Source organism: Salvelinus sp. IW2-2015, linkage group LG15, assembly GCF_002910315.2.
Source record: "Salvelinus sp. IW2-2015 linkage group LG15, ASM291031v2, whole genome shotgun sequence".
Taxonomy (NCBI): Eukaryota; Metazoa; Chordata; class Actinopteri; order Salmoniformes; family Salmonidae; genus Salvelinus; species Salvelinus sp. IW2-2015.
Window position 1 is genome coordinate 17,307,085 of NC_036855.1, and position 23,270 is coordinate 17,330,354.

The 23,270-nt window shown below is 45.3% G+C and overlaps 1 protein-coding gene across 1 annotated transcript in view; it reads left to right on the forward strand.

Moving 5' to 3' along the window:
* The first annotated feature begins 2,646 nt into the window (after window positions 1-2,646).
* The window catches only part of LOC111975157 (BICD family-like cargo adapter 1), a 25,560-nt gene continuing 4,936 nt past the window's right edge, over window positions 2,647-23,270 (forward strand). Inside the window, 10 exon segments of the mRNA XM_024003361.2 lie at window positions 2,647-3,784; window positions 4,848-5,032; window positions 5,034-5,064; window positions 13,937-14,053; window positions 17,695-17,841; window positions 18,157-18,336; window positions 18,580-18,798; window positions 22,259-22,402; window positions 22,564-22,694; window positions 22,899-23,019. Coding sequence (XP_023859129.1) covers window positions 3,374-3,784; window positions 4,848-5,032; window positions 5,034-5,064; window positions 13,937-14,053; window positions 17,695-17,841; window positions 18,157-18,336; window positions 18,580-18,798; window positions 22,259-22,402; window positions 22,564-22,694; window positions 22,899-23,019 — 1,686 coding nt within the window. The 5' untranslated portion in view covers window positions 2,647-3,373.

The following is a 23,270-nucleotide window of genomic DNA, read 5'->3' on the forward strand; positions in this document are numbered from 1 at the left end:
GCACCATTGGAAGACATAGATTGGACTGTAGCCTACAAAAGCCTATTCCTGCTCTTTTCCCGCGATCCATCAAACACATTTGGTGTGTCATCATAGTGGTCTCTGACTTGTGCTCAGACTCGCTCAGGTGGAACAAACTTACATTTGCACCTTTTTTGAATGTCATTGAGAAAATAGACAAGTGTCAAACATCGTTTCTGAATTTAAAAGTAATCCTCGAAATAATAATTTAGTTTTTCAAAAGTATCTGTAATCTGATTACAATATTTTTGCTGGTAATGTAACGGATTACAGTTACAATTTTTTTGTAATCCGTTACTCCCCAACCCTGGTTATATTTATAGGATACTTCAGATGTGCTTATGGTACACACTGTTAAAAACGACCTGTAATTTGAAAGTAAGTTACCGGGTACTGAGTTGCAGAAGAAATACAGTATTTTTAGAGTAGAATCAATGTGTTATTGTTGTCAAATAACTTGTTGTTGTTTACCTTACTTTCACTGCACTTTGAAATTTAGGTGGGTTAATGTGCTGGAGGTGGCTCATTAGCATATTTGGTGGTATGGTCTAAAAGATGTTGTATTTGTGTTAGTGGAAGTGTTTAAGATGTTTTATCATTATGTTGATAAAAGTTGCGCACTGCATTTGTCCACTCCCAGTTCTACAATCTTTCTGAAAACTTGTGACAATCAAGAGCTGCACTGTTAAGACGTTACTGTGCATTTTCCAGTAAGAGAAATTGCCGGTTGTCACCGGGAAGTCATGTTTATTTTTGAATAAGTTACTGTCAGTTTGCTGGAAGTAGTTATTGTGAAATTCACAGTAACTTACAGTGGCTGATCTCTGTCACGCTAACTGACCTGATGGCGTGGCAGGAAGTTCAGTTTACTGCCAATCTAGAGGTTGAGGCGGGGTCCCAAGTGTGCTCATTACAAAGAATGCTTAATAGTTGTCGCCTAATGTTATAAGCTTTCTTGTAGTCAGAAAAGTTCATTGAAGTGAGCTACTGGCAGCTAGTTGCAAGTATGTTACTGTTCATTTTACAATAACTTATACACAATAAGGTTGCCAGTTAAGCTGCCAGTGAGTTACTAGCAGTTATTGGCTATTAAGTTACTGTGACTTTTACAATAACTTACTGACAGCTGGTTTCCAATTCAGTAACACAAAATTCTCAACATTTTCTATTAATTTACTGTGAGATACAGTAATCTTTTAAGTAAGATGCTCAACATAACAATCAACCACTAAAACTGGCACAACACTTCCACTTACGGTTGGCACAAATACACCATGCCCTCTAATATGATAATGAGCCCCACCGGTACATTGCCCCACCTACATTTCAAAGTGCAGTAATGATTTTACCTTATATTCAAAATATTGGGTAATTTCTTTTTACATTAWACTAGATTATCTGCATATGTACCCTAAAAGGAACCAACCAGTACCACGTGAGTTCCTATGTGTACTTCTGAAGGTACCTTATGTGTACCTTTGACATTTTGTACCCCAGGGAACAACACTGTACCCTAACAGTACAATAATTTTGAGAGTGTGTGGATATAGGCTATTGGTAATAAAGATGTACCTGGTGGCAMTGCTGAAACATTAATGCACTTCTGCCCGGAAGCTTGCAAGTTCAAATTCCCAAAGCATTCATGCACACTTAACATTAACTGTCCCTGAACACTGCAATTTTTACATTCGTGTTGTCAGATAATCAGACAATTATTCACTTGATTCTGGACAACTTTTAGCAAAGTGCAGAACTGTATTCTTGCCATTAAATCTGTGGCCAATCTCTATCATGTCCACAGACCTGGTGGCATACAGAGATACAGTATTTCTGTTACATGTATTTAAAAAACATATTTTAATTACTTCTGAGTATTGTGTATGTTGTATTACACTGRGCTGAACTACACTCCAATGTATTTTGTAACAAGATACTTTCGAAAGCTCTAATTTATATTTTCTAAATGCATGATTGATCAGAGATCATTTACACTGATGATAGCCTGAGGCCGAAACATTTGTGTTTTGTTTTCACCTTTTATTTATGCACTTTCTTGCACAATGATATATTCGTTGGGCACCACGATGGTTCAATAAACATCTTTATTTTGCATTCAAGCCTCAGCTTTGGATCTATTCCTTTTTTTCATCCAGTATTTTCAAAACCACCCAGTTTATAAATTGTAATAGCCTACTATATGAAAGCTCCTGGTAATTAGTATAATGACATGTGGRCCATATTGAAATATGGACTGACACAGAGAGTGGTAACTAATTAGGCCTGTTTATAAAATATAAAATAGTATCTGAGTAGATTGGTTTCTGGTTTGATAATGTATATAGGCCTAGTAAGATGGGGTTAAACAGCAAACTGACCTTTTATGTGTTATGTTATGAATTTATTATAACAGAAATATTTATCATTGGGAATTCCTCTARGAAATTCCTAACATTAGAGATTAGGACAGTCACGTGGGTTGTGCGTTGTTTATACATGAACACCCGCTGTGAAATAATGGGGTCAGATCTAGACCACCAGCGTGTTCCCCTATTCATCTGTCAAAACATCTGCTCTAATTTACTCTGGGGCCATGTCTGTGAGGACTAGGAGAGAACGTTCTTGATGTAATATTATATCGTTGAAAAGCTTTATGAAACTATGTAGACTCAAAGCGAAGGAAATACTCACCTACGTCACACATAATGCTAAATAACAATGGCGTTATCATCCTCAACCAATCGATGTTTATTTGTAACAGGTTGCTGTTGACGTCAGCAACGTGTGGCGCGCATTCCAGGGAGGAAAKGAGGTGGCGCAATCGGGCCCGCTCTCTGCTCGAGTGGGTATTTTGGATATTTTGCCGAAGCCTGAGGTTCTGCAAAATGCCTCCGGTGTAAAGTGGCCAACAATTATGGGGAGCCGGGACCCCGCCTCAACCGGGTGGACAGACCGACTGCTATTGAGAGTTCGTCAGGGCGGTTAATGTGGGGACAAAGCACACTGTGGACCGACAATCTTTACATCCAAGATAGCCAGCAGCAGACAGCAAGAGGCTCGCCGTCAGCTCAGCTGCAGAGGAGGCGGCACTGTTTGCAGGATTAAAGCGAGAGCTTGGTGTGTACGGTTTAGGGGAGGTGGTCTTCCGAGCGTGAGGGAAATTTGAGTCAGACAGGTTAGCTATTGCTGTGATTTTTAATAACTGTAACATATATGCCTACCAAGGAACCCTATCTATGGAGATATTGTCGACACAGAGAGGATCCGGTCAGCCCGACCTAGTGACCGAGTGGGTTCAACCGGAATAAATCAATTGGGTAGGCTAATCTCTTATTTTTTTGTCCGTCGGGCGGCGATGTCAGCTTTCTGCCTCGACCTGCACACATCCAAGGCTGCGATTTCAGCACCACCCGAGCTGGACAGCGACTGCATGGAGCACCCGGTGGATCAGGGCAACAAAACCCCACAAGAAAAGGGAGGATTTCAGGGCCACTCGCTGCTACACACCGGCTCTGGAGGCCTCGGGATGGCGTTGGAAGAGGAATTAGCCATGCTTACTGGGGAGCAGGACGACGAGGAGGAGGAAGAGTTGTCTGAATTGGAGACGCCTGTAATTGGACAGAATACAGACTTGTTGTCGCTCTTCCGTCAAAAAGAAAAGGACTTGGTTTTAGCTGCTAAACTAGGCAAGGCTCTGCTAGAGCGTAACCAAGACCTGACTAAGCAATATGATAAAATGAACAAAGATCTTAACGATAAACTAGAGGTAAGTAGCTTTACACTCACTGCCAAATACTGTATAATCACATTCAGTCCTTCCAGATCTGTTTTTMAATTCACAGTTGTTTGGCCATCCTTTTTGTCTCAGTAAATTAATGTGGAGTTAAGCAGTGTATGTAACCATATTCAACTGATTAGGACTGCCCTCCATTATTGTAGTGCTGTTGAGCAGATGTCACATTGTAAACAGTTTTTTCAGACTGTCTACAATTTACAGCTAATCTCCATACAGTGTAATAACAGTATAATGCCTCTCTCATAAAAAACACTTGCGCACAAAACACTGCTCTAACAGCAGACWCAATTCTCACAATTACTTTTTATTTATATGCTTTTACTGTCATTACCTGACACTGACAGGTAGCATTGACACAGGTGGAGAGGAGGTGTTCACAACATCTTGGGGTGTCACTAAAGCCCTGAAACCCCATAGATGTCTGTTGCATTTGTTCACGCTGACAGCAGAGCTTTTGTTCATCACATATGAAACCCCCCACTCCACTCAGCACATGGCCTGGAGTGGAACAACTACTAATCCCCTGTTAATGTCCCATGGAGATGGCCTACTGTATCTACTGTAGGMTACATCTGCTCAGGGCCYTGATCTCTAACAACACAGCACTACGCTATTACCCAGTGTACAATATTCATCAAGGAATTTCAAAGCTTTTTCGGGGCAGATAACATTGTTCGTTATCCTTTTACAAACCTTGTTTTACCAACCATGTTTTATTCCTGACACGCCTCTTTGTTCAGGACTGATTACCCAACATGCTCTGGGCTACATCATGTGTGTAACCAACCATGCCACCCATCCCATCCCAACCCCCCATACCCTGACCCCCTGGTTCTCTCATATTATAAGCCCACACTCATATCCCCACCCCCTGCCTCAGCTTTATAAAGCTCTGGATAGAAAGGAGCAGAAGCTTTGTGCTATCCTTTCACAATCCAATGTCTGTTACTACTACTACTAGTCTCAGGCCTAACCTGGTCCCTCCAGTCCAGTAGCATCTCTAACCCTGTCCCTTGTCTCCCCTCACCCACAGCACCATGAGCAGGAGAAGCACGAGCTGCGGCGGCGGCTGGAGAATAGGGAGGGGGAGTGGGGGGACCGCGTGGCGGAGCTGGAGATAGATGTCCAGCAGCTGCAAGGAGAGCTGGAGCGCCATCAGGTCCAGCTGAGAGAGGCCGATCGCGACAAGTCCATGGCTATGAGGGAGCTGTCAGAAGAGACACCGCCTGCTGGAGCAACTTAACGGGTGAGTGGAGATAACTATCTCTGTCTGTGGACCTTTTTTGTCTGTCTGTAGACTGTCATTCGGTCTGTCTGTCTGTCTGTCTGTGGACCACTGGGCCTCAACACTGGATGTCTCAGTCTGCGTGTTCATGTCTAGAGAGGGTACAACTATGTTCTCATATAGAATGCATACATGCACATACATAGACTGCTTCAATCTCTTTCCCCATGTCTCTATCTTCTTCTCTTTCTCTCTCTCTTCTCTCTCTCTCTCTCTCTCTCTCTCTCTCTCCTCTCTCTCTCTCTCTCTCTCTCTCTCTCTCTCTCTCTCTCTCTCTCTCTCTCTCTCTCTCTTCTCTCTCTCTATTTCTCTCTCATACAGATCAATATATGCTAAGTCATCGAAAGTGGAACATTCACCTCTTAAATGCTGAATCATGTAGAATGATTTAGGCTGCATAATACTTATGCAACCCTCCTATCCATATTGATCAGTAACTACAGGCTGTTAAAACATATTTGATGTTTTAGGTAACAAAATGTTTTGATAACCTACATGATTGATGGGATAAGAACCGAAAAAAACTGAGAAAGAATGATAGGATGACAGGGAGAGTGGAGGAGGTAAATRTTCAATCAGAGCACATCCACTTTGTAAAGGGTTATGGACATGTGTCAGGAGAAGCTTTCATTGATTCGACTCCATGGACAGGCTGGACTGATGGAGGTGAGCAACAGTGCTGTAGGTAATACTGTTGATTAGACTCCCCTAAGAAGCTGGATTGACTACAGCCCGAATTCAAATCACTCAAACCTAACTAAAATGGGAGGCATTGCCCTGACAACCTGACTAGCAGAGTGGTCAATTCCTTTTAGGCCTAAATCCCAATGGGAAACTAATRGAAACACCGGCCAGGAAGGTAGTAGACAGCTCTTCTACCAACYTGAGTCGAGGTGCAGCAAAAAATCACATGAATATCTGGAAAAACTATTTTTCCTAATGGACATTCATTCCAGGACAGAAACACCCAATGTTTCCATTCATTCCATATCCTCTACATCAACAGACTGTTAGAAATTATTTTACTGCTGCTCATTTTACCAATAGCATACCAGGCTGAGGCTGATAGGCACGGCGTCACATAGCTGTTTCTAAAAGAGACTAGCTTTCCAGTGACGCGAGGGACAGGGATATGCTTTTGTGCAAGTTGAAGGGACATATTGAKACCTTTAATCTGGGTATGTTAAGGCTGTTACATGGAGAAAGCTGTGTGTTGACTTCAGTCAGAGGGCCAGTCTCATTTTAATAGCCAGAGAAGCTTCAGATGTGGAGATAGGCGGGTGTTGCCTGCTGATGTGCTCTGGTGACACCAGTGACAATGTTGTAGGTGTGGGTGACAATGCCTGTGGTGCAGTGCTGTCTGTCCTGGGAATAGATGTGAGCTGCAGTCAGGCAGATGCTGCTTCCTTCCACAGCCCAGCAGGGAGAGAGCTAGCTAGCGGTCAATGGCTGTTTTTACGCTCCTGGCCAGGGCTGCTGCTGGCTGTGCGCTGTTACAGATACAGAGACAGCAGCAGCACCGCTGGGTTATACAGACCTGCTTCACCTCTCATTTCCATCTCTGATCAGATTAAAGTGAAATACATGTCAACCACCATCAGTCTCTGACCAATGAGGGGGCCCTGAACTGGTCTGTTGCTATGGATCCTGCTAGGTATGTAATTAAGTTGCAGTTGATTTAAAAGCAGCCTTGGTTAATATGAAATTGGTGTAGATGGGGGGGGGGGGTAATTTATGAGTGCTAATAGAGAGTATTGATCAGGCTTGCGTGATTCACTGCTGTCGGATGCCAGAGAGACCTCCTGTGTAATAAAATGAATGAAGTCAGACATGGTAATCTCTCTGTTACTAAGCAATGGCCTGCTTACACCACAGCTCTGAGTACACATCCTCCTAGGGAACCCACACCAGATTCTGACAAACCTCCCAGTAGTAGAGCCACCAGAGAAGTACCAGCCTTATTAGGATTACTGTCTGTCTGTCTGTCTGTCTGTCTGTCTGTCTGTCTGTCTGTCTGTCTGTCTGTCTGTCTGTCTGTCTGTCTGTCTGTCTGTCTGTCTGTCTGTCTTTGAGCGCGTAGTCCTATCCGAAGACATGGATTAGGAGATGTTTTGGCTTTGTAATGACATATTCTTTGTAGCAGCATTAGTAGAGACAAGGATGCTGACTGTTTTATCTACGGACAGACCATTTAGTCTGGCAAGACTCACTACAAAACAAGCAATAAATTCATTTCCAAGGTTCTTTAAGATCTATTSTTTAAGATCTATTGTTTAAGATCTATTCTTTTAGATCTATTCTTTAAGATCTATTCTTTAAGATCTATTCTTTTAGATATATTCCATATCGGTAGCTCCATTCTAAGCGGGCCACTCTGGACACATTCACTGGGGACCAGACTCAGACACATGACAGGAGTGCCACATGTGTCCACTGTCTTCCAGTCTAAAATAAAGCACCCCCCTGTGAAGGAGTGACAGAAATAAGTGGTAATCTGTTGCAGGCTGCAGTCATGACAGCGGAGAGCCTGGAGAATGGCTAGAATCCTATCATGTGTCTGACAGCTCTTCCAATGGCCATTCTCAAAACAAAGCTTTGAAGATTACACTCACAATAACAATGCACTTTCATAATAACAGATTAGAGTGAGGAACCAATAGTCTGCTGGAACCAAGTCTCTGATTGGATGCAGCAGGAATGACCTTGGTGTGGTGGGGCTGGCCACAGGAAGTGATGTAAAACGCAGTGTGTAAGATGCGGCACTGAAGGGATTAGGTCATAATCCTCTGTAATAKACTTTTTTATGCATTCAATCAGCAGCCAGAACAACAACACTACTCCATACTGCACTCACAGCTAATTAAAAACTGTCACCCTGTCTGTGTGTGAGCCATTGACCCTCATGTTAAGGGACAGTGCAAACCTGCCACTAATACACTAGGACACGGGAGCCATTCTCTATGAGCTAGACTTAAATATATGAGAKCCACACAAGTCACTGACATATTCAACAGCCACATACTGTAGAGACACAGACACTTACTACTCATACAGACTCAAAGAAGCACAGACGTAAAAACACATCTAAACCCAGTGGTGTCTGCTGGTCTGGTAGGCTTGGCTGTCCTGGGGTGTGAGGTTGACCAATCCCCTGAGGCCTAATCTGATCAGAGTGAACCAGCGAGGAAGGAACATTTCTCTAATTGCATTACAGCACACATTTAGAAAGGGGTAGACCTGACTCCAGCACAAATGCCTACATGTTTTAGGCTATAACCCTGATCAAATCAAAACCCCAAATCTCTGGCTACGCCAAGATGATCAGACACCCACAGCTCCTCCAGTGACCTTATTGGAGCTGCTTGTTTTTAGGCCAATGTGTAGATGGGAGTAATAATGTGCTGTGTGGTTACTAAGACCCCCTTAAGGCCTTTTGTTAGGTCTATGTGTATGTGTACACTGAAGCTCTGCATTACACTATGATAAACTCATAGACCTCAACTAACGGTAATGAGCTACCATGGGCCATGGGTAATACTCTGTTGTGCTCTGCTCTGCTCCATGGCTACCTACCACCGTATAAAACACCTAGGTGAACAACACACACCGTGTGTTCAACACAGACACTGGGCATCTTTCCAGGCCATCAGTTGTGATGAGGAACAGAAGCATCAGGTCTAGAATGGATCCTAAGGCTACAAAGGGACAGAGGACACCTGCTGCTGCTCCCTGCCTTGCTGCTACTGCTCCTGCCTGCTGCTACTGCTCCCTGCCTGCTGCTACTGCTCCCTGCCTGCTGCTACTTTCTCCCTGCCTGCTGCTCTGCTCCCTGCCTGCTGCTACTTCTCCCTGCCTGCTGCTGCTGCTCCTGCCTGCTGCTACTTCTCCCTGCTGCTGCTGCTCTGCCTGCTGCTGCTCTCCTGCCTGCTGCTACTTCTCCATGCCTGCTGCTACTGCTCCCTGCCTGCTGCTCTAGCTCGCTCCTGCTGCCCTGCCTGCTGCTGCTGCTCCCTACCTGCTGCTACTGCTCCCTGCCTGCTGCTACTGCTCCTGCCTGCTCTACTGCTCCCTGCCTGCTGCTACTGCTCCCTACCTGCCTGCTACTGCTCCCTGTCCTGCTGCTATGCTCTGCCTGCTTCTACTGCTCACTGCCTGCTGCTCCTTCTCCCTGCCTGCTGCTGCTGTTCCTGCCTGCTGCTACTGCTCCCTGCCTGCTGCTGCTGCTCCCTGACTGCTGCTGCTGCTCCCTGCTCTGCTGCTGCTCCCTGATGCTTGCTACTTCTCTCCGCTGCTGCTGTCCTTTCTCCTGCCTGCTGCTGCTGTCCTCCTGCCTGCTGCTACTGCTCTCTGCTGCTACTGTGCTCCCTGCTGCTGCTACTTCTCTGCCTGCTGCTACTGCTCGTCCACTGCTGATGCTAACTGCCTTTGCTATGCTCCCTGCCTGCTGCTACTGCTCCCTGCCTGCTGCTACTGCTCCCTGCCTGCTGCTACTGCTCCCTGCCTGCTGCCATCAGTGGTGCTGACATTCAGAGCTTCATTGATAACGTTAAACTGTGTTACTTTTATTTAACTAGGCAAKTCAGTTAAGAACAAATTCTTATTTACAATGACGGCCTACACCGGCCAAACCCGGACGACGCTGGGCCAATTGTGCACTGCCCTATGGGACTCCCAATCACAGCCAGTTGTGATACAGCCTGGATTCAAACCAGGGTGTCTGTAGTGACGCCTCTAGCACTGAGATGCAGTGCCTTAGACCGCTGCGCCACTCAGGAAACTGGAAGAGTGACATATGTATTGTTTTAGTGCATGGCATGACCAGCATCATATAGATCCATAAACTAATACACTGTGTGCTATGACTAAGGAAAATGCCAGAAACATGCCACACAGCTCCATCAATCCTGTCTCTCTCTCTCTGGTTGCTATGACAACCCAGGTGTCATATGTGAGATTTCATGTGTTACCATGGGAATGTGCTCTCTGTGACACTGTGTGCTGTACAGCCAGYCCAATGTCAGGTTGTAACACAGATCCACCTGACATGTACACACATGGACTTGCAAGTCATCTTCAACCATATGTGTATAATAGCTTGTGCTGTACAGTTTGTTCTGCATCCTGAGGAGAGGGCAGAGAGAGAAAGAGGGAACAGATAAGCCATTGGAAATCACTGATTTAATTACCGATATTAAAAATGAAGAGGATACAAGTGGTAAATCCGTTAAGGATCCACCTACCCCCTCTCAATTCCACACCCATAGGTGTAAGCAAGAACATTAGACTGGAAACCACAGAAACTCTGCTATGTTCTTGTATTAAAGACGCTATGGATTAGGCCTGTATGTAGGGAAGATATTGTTCCTCTCCTATCAAAGACTGCTGTAAATTAAAGGGTTTTGAGAATGTTGTGATTATCCCTTTGAAAGATCATGGCTTGGCACAAGGTCAATGTTCCCTCAAAGCTGCGCCGTTGTCCACCTCCTTCAGGACAGCGGCGCAGAAGAAATACCATGCCGCGCAGAGACGCAAGAGATTGAACTTCACTGAGTTCGATCCATTAGTATGCACTATATAGATCAACGTTTTTTCTGTGATCGAATCAACATTATATCAGCCCCCTTTCAATGCAACAAACCAAACCAAATCTAACTTTGCAAGACTGAGTTTGTGATTTTGTTGTATGCAGAGCCAAAGCGCAACGGAGTAGAATTATGTTGGTGGTCTTTCAATCACCAGCRAGTGAATGCGCTTTTCAGATCAGTTCAGATCAGAGCGCAGAGCCGCGCGTGTGCACATGTGTTGATATTCTTTGCTAGTTGGCGAGTTATTAGCCCAGTTATAGATAAGTATAGGCCAGCAATGGGGAGATACTGCTTCCTACAAGAGCACAAAACGTGCAATCTACATTTCAAGCTGTCTTTGAAAAGCCTGTCAGGTAAAAAGCTTATGTCTTAATTAAAGGTGCAGTGTTGAATTGTGAGACAAGCTTGAATATGCAAATAAGCCAATAGGCAGAGGGGTAACCTACATTATCTAATTCTCTGTATGGTAATAATAATTCATTGTATTTTGTAAAGTGGGTTCTTGCATCGTACAACACAATACAATGAAATTTACARTCACCTGTTTGGCCAATGACCAAGTAAAAAATCATGAATTAATGTCAAACCCTTCATAATGTTAAAACGTTTTTWAAAGTCTCATGCAATGTAGGCCTGCATTGAACACCAGGCTACTGTAGGCTATATCATAGAAATCAAAAGCTATTTCCATCTGAAAATGTTATGGGATTTGCTCCATTGGTTTTGTTGRTAGACCTACATTATGCTCCAATAGCCGCAATAGCCTATTGGCTAGCCTCAGTGTTCACTGTAAACGYGCCRCTGATTGCASAAAATTCTCACAATGTTCAAGTTTCTGCTCACAAGACCAAACATTTGCTCAGTGCCCCAGGAAATTAGAGGGAACATTTTACAAGGTACTGTACCTTTGTGTCCTGACTCTGGAGAAAGAATGAGCATGTATGCTTGTCTCTCAGCATATTGAGCCCTAGTTTTTGGCCTGGATTCTGTTGCAGTAGTCCAATTTCCCCCATGTACTGATAATACTTGATCTGGGATCTGAGGACTTTATGCCCAGATTAAGGGGAATATCAGTACATCTGGCAACACAGTGAAATATYCTGTTTTTCCTCTGATCTCAATCTGTCAGGCGCAGTGTGACACTTGAGTCAAATGTCACATTCCCACTGTGACTGGGCTCTGCATAGACCTCCACTGAGGAGACAGATACATCAGCCAGTTTAGCAGAGATGAAGAGCTGTATGCATCTTTCTGGCCTGGTTAGGAGAATGTGAAGCACATTCAGAATGGCAGAGTAGAGCAGCTGTGTTTGAATGTCTAAGAATACATCAAAGGAATGATTCTGCGTTTGGTATAGGCTATATCATTCCTCCCATGCATCACTGGGGACRACAAGGTGCCATTATGAAAAAGGGGKACATAGAAGTAGAAGACTTGTAGGAGTGCCACAACAAACTTTTTCTTATTTTTGTAAGCATAGTGCACTGACCAAACAGTGTTATGACACAGCACAGATTTTAGTTTTCAGGTTGTTCTTCCCTTAGTCTCCCACACAGAATACATAAAAATTACAACCTCTCTCTGAGTTACTTAAGGACACAAGTGCATTCAAGTGTGAATGGAACACATACATTTTCCCTCAMCTATAAAAGCTTTCCAAAAAGCAGGGTGTAGTGCAGATTTATGAGTATAAGCCCTGTATTATTACACAATATGCCATGCTAGTTCCACGAATCACCAACAGATGTCCAGTGGGGAAACCATAAATCTCACCCAAATCTCTAACTCACTTACAGTAGACTGTAGTAGAAAAGTCAACTCTGTTTTGGACTCAGACAGACAGACAGATGGGTGGAGAGCTCTGTCCAATTACATTATACCTGTAGGTCTAAAACAAGGATAGAGCATTAGAGAGCGGCTGTGTTTGGTAACTTCCTGTTCTTACCTGTCCCATGCAGTCACTACTCACGAAGGCGTCACCAGTCACCACGGTGGCCAACAATTCAACCGCTGACTGAAAGATCCTATAAACATCGGACTGCCACCTAGAGGCAAACATATCAAACATCTGCCACGGATATAGAGTATCAGTAGCAAACAGATGTAGCGATATGATTCCACCTGGTTGTTATTTGTCAGAGCTGGCATACAGCTGACCTTTGATTGTTTGTTTGACCGGGGGGCTGCAGGTAACCTAGCTGTTAAGAGCGTTGGGCCAGTAACAGAAAGGTTGCTGGTTTGAATCTCTGAGGCAACTAGGTGAAAAATCTGTCAATGTGCCCATGAGCAAGGCACTTAATCCTAATTGCTCATGTAAGTCGCTCTGGATAAATGACTCTGCTAAATGACTAAAATGTAAATTATTTTTGACAGTAATCAGCCTGTTGGATTAATGTTTTGTGGAATTTCTAATGAAGACAGAGATCTATTAGATATCAAAGTGTCATGATTATGGGGGAATACTGTAGTCAGAGGTGTACAGACAGTATATCACATCTCTATATTCTCAGTAAGCCAGGGCTTTATCTATCTTGACATCTACCTGTTAAGTTAAATTTRCCTCCAGTGAATAAATCAATAATTGCTTTGTTATATGGCAATTATATTTCTCCTCAGTGCAGAGGCTGGAGAGGAGTAAGTGAAGGGTATCAAGGATTCCACCATCTGTTGCCATGGCAGTGATGATGATCATTAGAGTCTCACTTATGCTAATGAGGTTCTGTTGGTCTGGCTTTGTGATCTGCACGCGGCCGGTAGGCAGTGGGTTGTTGATCAGAACAGTCCAATGAGCTCGGCCAGGGAAGGGGGCAGTAGGGACCAAGCTCTAAATGGAACATTCCAGATGTTAAAGGTTGARTTACTCAAACCTGTGCTTTTACAGGAACAGTTCTGCTGTGCAGCTGGATTCCAGTTATAGGAACACTGTGGTGACTCAGAGGTAACAGTGTGTCAAATCAAATACCACTCCAAGCATTACCGTGTTGGGTACTGACTCAATGTGAAGTGTGTGAGTGGCGTGAGGATGTGTTGTTGTGAGAGTTCTGAACTGTTCTGAATTATGACTTTACAACCCTACCGTTATGGACCTTGTATTACATGTGGAAGATGTTGATATTTGTCATATTGTAATGGCTTTTTTTAATTGCCTCTGAGGCAAGTTGTATTGAATTGTAAGAATAACATGTTATACAATTATTTGTTAATGTATTTGTTCTCACGCTCTGTGTCTGGGGTGTGTTTGTGTGTCTCCAGGCTACAGATGTGGAGAGGCAGCTGTCCACTCAGGTCCACTCGTTACGGGATGACTTCAGAGAGAAGAGCATCTCTACCAACCAGCACATGACACGACTAGAGAGCCTACAGGCTGAGGTGAGACTAGAGAGCCTACAGGCTGAGGCGAGACTAGAGARCCTACAGGCTGGGGCGAGACTAGAGAGCCTACAGGCTGAGGCGAGACTAGAGAGCCTACAGGCTGGGGCGAGACTAGAGAGCCTACAGGCTGGGGCGAGACTAGAGAGCCTACAGGCTGGGGCGAGACTAGAGAAGCCTACAGGCTGGGGCGAGACTAGAGAGCCTACAGGCTGGGGCGAGAACTAGAGAGCCTACAGGCTGGGGCGAGACTAGGAGAGCCTCACAGGCTGGGGCGAGACTAGAGAGCCTACAGGCTGGGGCGAGACTAGAGAGCCTACAGCTGGGGCGAGACTAGAGAGCCTACAGGCTGGGGCGAGACTAGAGAGCCTACAGGCTGGGGCGAGACTAGAGAGCCTACAGGCTGGGGCGAGACTAGAGAGCCTACAGGCCTGAGGCGAAGACTAGAGAGCCTACAGGCTGAGGCGAGACTAGAGAAGGCCTACAGGCTCAGGCGAGACTAGAGAGCCTACAGGCTGGGGCGAGACTAGAAGAGCCTACAGGCTGGGCGAGACTAGAAGAGCTACAGGCTGGGGCGAGACTAGAGAGCCTACAGGCTGGGGCGTACTAGAGAGCTACAGGCTGGGGCGAGACTAGAAGAGCCTACAGGCTGAGGTGAGACTAGAGAGTCTACAGGCTGGGGTGAGACTAGAGAGCCTACAGGCTGGGTGAGACTAGAGAGCCTACAGGCTGGGTGAGACTAGAGAGGCTCAGGCTGAGGCAAGACTAAGAGAGCCTACAGGCTGAGGTGAGACTAGAGAGCCTACAGGCTGAGCTGAGACTAGAGAGCCTACAGGCTCAGGTGAGACTAGAGAGCCTACAGGCTCAGGTGAAAGAGAGGCTACGGCTGAGGCAAGACTAGAGAGCCTACAGGCTGAGGTGAGACTAGAGAGCCTACAGGCTGAGCTGAGACTAGAGAGTCTACAGGCTCAGGTGAGACTAGAGAGCTACAGGCTCAGGTGAGACTAGGTGAGACTAGAGAGCCTACAGGCTGAGGCGAGACTAGAGAGCCTACAGGCTGGGGTGAGACTAGAGAGTCTACAGGCTGAGGCAGACTAGAGAGCCTACAGGCTGAGGTGAGACTAGAGAGCCTACAGGCTGAGGTGAGACTAGAGAGCCTACAGGTTGAGGTGAGACTAGAGACCTACAGGCTCAGGTGAGACTAGAGAGCCTACAGGCTCAGGTGAGACTAGGTGAGACTAGAGAGCCTACAGGCTCAGGTGAGACTAGAGAGGCTACAGGCTCAGGTGAGACTAGAGAGCCTACAGGCTGAGGCGAGACTAGGAGGGCTACAGGCTCAGGTGAGACTAGAGAGCCTACAGGCTGAGGCGAGACTAGAGAGGCTACAGGCTGAGGCGAGACTAGAGAGCCTACAGGCTGAGGTGAGAGACTAGAGAGCCTACAGGCTGAGGCGAGACTAGAGATGCTACAGGCTGAGGCGAGACTAGAGAGCCTACAGGCTGAGGTGAGACTAGAGAGCCTACAGGCTGAGGTGAGACTAGAGAGCCTACAGGCTCAGGTGAGACTAGAGGCCTACAGGCTCAGGTGAGACTAGAGAGCCTGTGAGAACGAGGGCCTACAGGCTCAGGTGAGACTAGAGAGCCTACAGGCTCAGGTGAGACTAGAGAGCCTATAGGCTGAGGCGAGACTAGAGAGGCTACAGGCTGAGGCGAGACTAGAGATCCTACAGGCTGAGGCGAGACTAAGATCCTACAGCTGAGGCGAGACTAGAGATCTTACAGGCTGAGGCGAGACTAGAGATCCTACAGGCTGAGGTGAGACTAGAGAGCCTACAGGCTGAGGTGAGACTAAAGAGCCTACAGGCTGGGGTGAGACTAGAGAGCCTACAGGCTGGGGTGAGACTAGAGAGCCTACAGGCTGAGGCGAGAGTAGAGAGCCTACAGGCTGAGGCGAGACTAGAGAGCCTACAGGCTGAGGTGAGACTAGAGAGCCTACAGGCTGAGGTGAGAGATTAGAGAGCCTACAGGCTCAGGTGAGACTAGAGAGCCTACAGGCTGGGGTGAGACTAGAGAGCCTACAGGCTGAGGCGAGACTAGAGAGCCTACAGGCTCAGGCGAGACTAGAGAGCCTACAGGCTGGGGCGAGACTAGAGAGCCTACAGGCTGGGGCGAGACTAGAGAGCCTACAGGCTGGGGGAGACTAGAGAGCCTACAGGCTGAGGCGAGACTAGAGAGCTACAGGCTAGGTGAGACTAGAGAGCCTACAGGCTGGGGTGAGACTGGAGAGCCTACAGGCTGAGGTGAGACTAGAGAGCTACAGGCTGAGGCGAGAGTAGAGATCCTACAGGCTCAGGTGAGACTAGAGAGCCTACAGGCTGAGGTGAGACTAGAGAGCCTACAGGCTGAGGTGAGATAGAGAAGCCTACAGGCTGAGGTGAGACTAGAGAGCCTACAGGCTGAGGTGAGACTAGAGAGCCTACAGGCTGAGGTGAGACTAGAGAGCCTAATAAAGGTTTAAAAAATAAGTTAACAAATATTGCCCTATCAGTTTTTCCTCCTTTTCTATCAATCATTCAATTTCTCTGTGTTCCCCTCCTCTAATACCGTGACTGACTCCTTCCTCTTGACTGGAGCAGCAAGGGCTAGAAGTGAGTGGTTATATTGGTTTGTCTGCATGCTGCATGTCACATGTGTGTACATGTCCCACTGTACTGCTATGGAGCATGAGATACTGTATGTTTCTGTCTGTGAAACATTTATCAGGAGAATACACAGTAATATCAGTAATGTSTAATGTCAGCCATCTAGCTTAGGGTCATAGAATGATAACATTACAGATATATTATACCTCTCTGCCTCCTCTTTAATAGTAGGTCTTATTGGAGAGGAGTAACCCTCACTGCAGAGACTGCACTGTAATTGAGGGAAAAAGCTACCGCTCTATATTTAGCTCAGATATACTGCAATGTCTGGGTGTTCCCAGGGTTCCAACGGGTTTTCTTCATTTAAAGTGACAAGGATGGATCAGTCCTGCTAGACAGAGAAAATCACAGCAATGTCAACCAAAATATCTGAAGGGCACACGAAGAACATGAATCTACAAAGAAGTCCACATGGTGGCAAAGAAGTCCACATACTGCGCTGTAAAGTAGGTTACCAGATGTAGGCCAAAGCATGGATGGGGGATAACGAGAAAGAACAAGAACTAACGTTTGTTTAATGGATTAAGCTGCTCAGGCTGCCACCGAACATATTACAAACAACTCTCCTTGTATCACTAGAAATGTGCAGTGTTTGTGCAATGTTAGCCTTCAGTCCGAGGCCACTTTATAGACTGATGAAGGAATAAACTGTTATCAGGTCCATTTGGACTATCAGCTTACCACGGAGACATTCCTGTAAATGAGGGTGGCAGAAACCTCCTACGCCTATGCTAGGCAACAAAAAATTTGGGACCAGGGGGAGTACTTTAATCTTCTGGAACATTTGAACTCCTAAGAGTCAGTCAGGAGAGAAACAGATTTATAGAGGCTAACACTGAGTGCAGATAGCTACCAAAACAAAACAAAACAACATCTTCACTGTCCTAGGTTCCCATAGCACAATGTGTAACTTGGCTATTGGGGTTGTGTATCTTGTCAGATTAAGATGCTGTCGGAGCGTAAGAGAGAGCTGGAGCGTCGGGTTAACGCTGTGCTAGAGGAAAACGAGCTACTTCAGAACACTGTTGACGACCTGAGGGAAAGAACGCTAGTGCTGGAGAAACATCACCACGAGAAGGACTTACAGGTACGATCTCTGTCGCTCTTTGTACAGTGCCAAGATATTCCTGTATTATGTGTGAACGTGTATATGGGTTTATAGACATGTTCTGTATTTGTGTGTGTCTGAGTGTGTTATGTTGATCTGTATGGTATCAGTGCTCTGTGTTGACCACTGTGTTGACCACTGTGTTGACCACTGTGTTGACTACTGTGTTGACCACTGTGTTGACTACTGTGTTGACCACTGTGTTGACTACTGTGTTGACTACTGTGATGACTACTATGTTGACCACTGTGTTGTCTACTGTTTGTTGTCCACTGTATTGCTATGTGTGTCCAGTTACGGCAGAGCCAGCTGGAGCTCCAGGAGGTCMGGGTGTCCCACAGACATCTGAGTGCCCGCTTTGAGGAGCTCACAGAGGAGAGAAGTCTACAAGGCCTCAGCCCACACCCTGCCAGCCTACTCTGTGAGATAGAACAGAGCATGGAGCAAGAGGAGCAGGAACAGGAGAGGGAGCAGGTACACGCTATGCAAAAGCACGACACACATCACCGCTCACGCGCACATCGCGCACGACACAGCAACAGCAACACAACACCACACACACACACACACACACACACACACACACACACACACACACACACACACACACACTGCTTTGTGAGATAGAGTGACATACAGAGAGTCCTAGATATGATATCAGTGATTCATAGTGTATTATAAACAGTCTTTGCTAAGCTGCTCTCTCTCTCTCTCTAGCTTCGTCTCCAGCTGTGGGAGGCCTACTGCCAGGTGCGCTCGCTCGTCTCCCACCTGCGGGGCAACGACATCACAGACTCAGCCCTGTCCACTGACTCCTCCATGGACGAGTCCTCAGAGACATACTCGGCCAAGGACGTTCCCATAGGGAGCCTGCATGCCAGTCTACTGGAGCTACGCAGACTCACACAGAACCTGCTAGACGGCAACGAGTCCACGGTACTGACCGTCACACACAGATATACATTGTAGAATAATAGTGAAGACATCAAAACTATGAAATAACACATTTTATATTTGAGATTTTTCAAAGTAGCCACCCTTTGCCTTGATGACAGCTTTGCACACTMTTGGCATTCACTCAACCAACTTCATGAGGTAGTCACCTGAAATGCCTTTCAATTAACAGGCGTGCCTTGTTAAATGTTAATTTGCGGAATTTCTTTCCTTTTTAATGCGTTTGAGCCAATCAGTTGTGTTGTGACAAGGTAGGGTTGGTATACAGAAGATAGCCCTATTTGGTAAAAGACCAAGTCCATATTATGGCAAGAACAGCTCAAATAAGAAAAGGGAAATGACCAAAAGTCCATCATTACTTTAAGACATGAAGGTCAGTCAATGCGGAAATGTTTGTGCAGTCGCAAAAACCATCAAGCAGTATGATGAAACTGGCTCTCATGAGGACCGCCACAGGAAAGGAAGACCCAGCGTTACCTCTGCTGCAGAGGATAAGTTCATTAGAGTTACCAGCCTCAGAAATCGGCAATTAACTGCACCTCAGATCGCACCTCAGATTGTTCAAGTAACAGACACATCTCAACATCAACTGTTCAGAGGAGACTGCGTGAATCAGGCCTTCATGGTCGAATTGCTGCAAAGAAACCACTACCAATAAGAAGAAGAGACTTGCTTAGGCCAAGAAACACGAGCAATGGACATTAGAAGCCGGTGGAAATCTGTCCTTTGGTCTGATGAGTCCAAATGTGAGATTATTGGTTCCAACCACCATGTCTTTGTGAGAAGCAGAGTAAGTGAACAGATGATCTCTGCACTGTGTGGTTCCCACGTGAGATGGAGGGGTGTGATGGTGTGGGGTGCTTTGCTGGTGATTTATTTAGAATTCAAGGCACACTTAACCAGCATGGCTACCACAGCATTCTCGCAGCGATACCACCAACCCAATCTGGTTTTGCGCTTAGTGGGGCTATCATTTTTTTCCCACACAGGACAATGACCCAAAACACACCTCCAGGCTTGTGTATGGGCTAATTGACCAAAAGGAGAGTGATTGAGTGCTGCATCAGAAGAATGGCCTCCACAATCACCCGACCTTAACCCATTGTGATTGTTTTGGAATGGTTGGACTGGCAGAGTGAAGAAAAGCAACACAAGTGCTCAGCATATGTGGGAACTCTTCAAAGACTGTTGGAAAAGCTTCCCAGGTGACTACCCATGAAGCTGGTTGTGAGAATGCAAAGCTGTCATCAAGGCTACTTTGAAGAATTAAGAAATAATATATTTAGATTTGTTTAACACTTTTTTGGTTACTACATGATTTCCATATGTGTTATTTCATAGTTTTGATGTCTTAACTATTATTCTACAATGTAGAAAATAGTCAAATAAAGAAAAACCCTTGAATGAGTAGGTTTCTAAAACGTTTGACCGGTAGTGTATACAGTGGGGAGAACAAGTATTTGATACACTGACAATTTTGCAGGTTTTTCTACTTACAAAGCAATGTAGAGGTCTGTAATTTTTATCATAGGTACACTTCAACTGTGGAGAGAAGGAATCTAAAACAAAAATCAGAAAATCACATTGTATGATTTTTAATTAATTAATTAGCATTTTATTGCGATGACATAAGTATTGTGACATCAGAAAAGCAGAACTGAATATTTGGTACAGAAACCTTAGTTTGCAATTCAGAGAATCATACGTTTCCTGTAGTTCTTGACCGGTTTTGCACACACTGCAGCAGGGATTTTGGCCCATCCTCCATACAGACCTTCTCCAGAATCCTTCAGTTTCGGGGCTGTCGCTGGGGCAATACGGACTTTCGGCTCCCTCCAAAGATTTTCTATTGGGTTCAGGTCTGGAGACTGGCTAGGCCACTCCAGGACCTTGAGATGCCTTTTACGGAGCACTCCTTAGTTGCCCTGGCTGTGGTTTCGGGTCGTTGTCAATGCTGGAAGACCCAGCCGACCCATCTTCAATGCTCTTCTGAGGGAAGGAGGTTGTTGGTCAAGATCTCGCGATACATGGCCCCATCCATCCTCCTTCAATACGGTGCAGTCGTCCCTGTCCCTTTGCAGAAAAGCATCCCCAAAGAATGATGTTTCACCTCCATGCTTCACGGTTGGGATGGTGTTCTTGGGGTTGTACTCATCCTTCTATTCTCCAAACACGGCGAGTGGAGTTTAGAGCAAAAAGCTCTATTTTTTCTCATCAGACACATGACCTTCTCCCATTCCTCCTCCTCTGGATCATCCAGAATGGTCATTGGCAAACTTAGCACGGGCCTGGACATGCGCTGGCTTGAGCAGGGGGACTTGCGATGCACTGCAGGTTTTAATCCATGACGGCGTAGTGTGTTATAATGGTTTTCTTTGAGACTGTGTCCCAGCTCTCTTCAGGTCATTGAACGCAGTCCTGCCGTGTAGTTCTGGGCTGATCCCTCACATTCCTCATGATCATTGATGCCCACGGGTGAGATCTTGCATGGAGCCCCAGACCGAGGGTGATTGACCGTCAATCTTGAACTTCTTGTCCATTTTCTAATAATTGTGCCAACAGTTTGTTGCCTTCCTCACAAGCTGCTTGGCTATTGTCTGTAGCTTCCATCCCAGCCTTGTACAGCCTACAATTTATCCCTGATGTCCTTACACAGCTCTCTGGTCTTGGCCATTTGTGGACAGGTTGGAGTCTGTTTGATTTAGTGGTGTGGACAGGGTGTCTTTATACAGGTAACGAGTTCAACAGGTGCAGTTAATACAGGTATGAGTGGAGAACAGGAGGGCTTCTTAAAAGAAAACCTAAAAGGTTCTGTGAGAGCCGGAATTCTTACTGGTTTGGTAGGTGATCAAATACTTATGTCATGCAATAAAATGCAAATTAATTACTTAAAATCATACAATGTGATTTTTCTGGATTTTTGTTTTAAGATTCCGTCTCTCACAGTTGAAGTGTACCTATGATAAAAATGACAGACCTCTACATGCTTTGTAAGTAGGAAAACCTGCAAAATCGGCAGTGTATCAAATACTTGTTCTCCCACTGTATATGTTTAAATATATATATATATATATATATATCCATTGATTCTTGAAGAATATAACTTATAAATGATGCCTCATGAGCTTAGTTCAACTGTCACACTCCATGAGAACCTAAAATATAAGATTGTTTTTTCCTCCAGTGAATGTAAACAACTCTGTGTAGCCTCCATAACATGGTTAAAACAATGAGTAGGTGTGTCCAAACTTTTGACTGGTACTGTACATATGAAAATACTGACCAGATATACTATACAGATATTTAGTTCCTCCATGCATCCAATAAAGAGTGTGCGATATTCAGTACACACTCAAAACAACTCCAAATGAATTGAGTTGAGTTTGACCTGAATTCACAATATAATGAGTCTATGTGTGTTGTTGTGGTTGTGTGTGAGCAGGGTTCTCGCCGTAGTGACGAGGAGGCTCTTGAAGACCAGGTTCGAAAGCTTGGGGAAGAGGTGAGAGGAGTGAGAGAGCTGTACGAAGCAGAGCAGGATAGAACACGGAACAGCCAAGAAGAGGTTCTACAACTCCATAATCAGGTACTACTGCACACAGAGCTTTATCATCACTGTTGTTCTCCAACAAGATCACTTCAACACAGCTTTGTTATTCAAGCTAGACACAGATGGGATTTCTTACTCACGAGGTTGACAATGTGTCTGATGAGTGTCTCCTATGTCATTCCTCCCCTGTCCTGAAGATGGCGATGCTCTCTGTGGAGATGTGCTCCGTACAGGAGGAGAGTGAGCGTATGAGGGCCATGTCTGAAGCACAAGACCCCAGTGAACAGCTCCAAAGTGCTATACGAGACCGAGATGATGCTATTTCCAAGTAAGACCATAAAACATAGCACATTTTTGGGGCACAACTACATTGTATGTTTGTCCTGTATGTAATAGGCTAGCATATAACAACAATTAGTTGTTTTACAGTCATCTCCCGAATAAGCATAAGCATAAGCATTCAGCATAATGAGAGCATAGAAACTAGAGAGGTGCTGTTTATCTCTAAGCTGTGTGTCTGTCTGCCTAACAGGAAAAAAGCGGTGGAGATGGAGCTGGCCAAGTGTAAGATAGATATCATGTCTCTGAACAGCCAGCTCCTGGACGCCATCCAGCAGAAGCTGAACCTATCACAGCAGCTGGAGGCCTGGCAGGTGGGTCAGAGGTCAGGGTTCATGAGGGGGCACACTAGACCACTCATAGTATGAGTTATTTCATTTGAATTTTTTGATTATTTAAAACACAATTCAGCCACACATGTGGATACACTGTATTTAAAATAATGGAGGATAACACAATAAAGTTGAACAACTTATTTCCATTGTAGTCCGCTGACTTATTTCCATTGTAGTCCGCTGACTTATTTCCATTGTAGTCTGCTGACTTATTTCCATTGTAGTCCTCT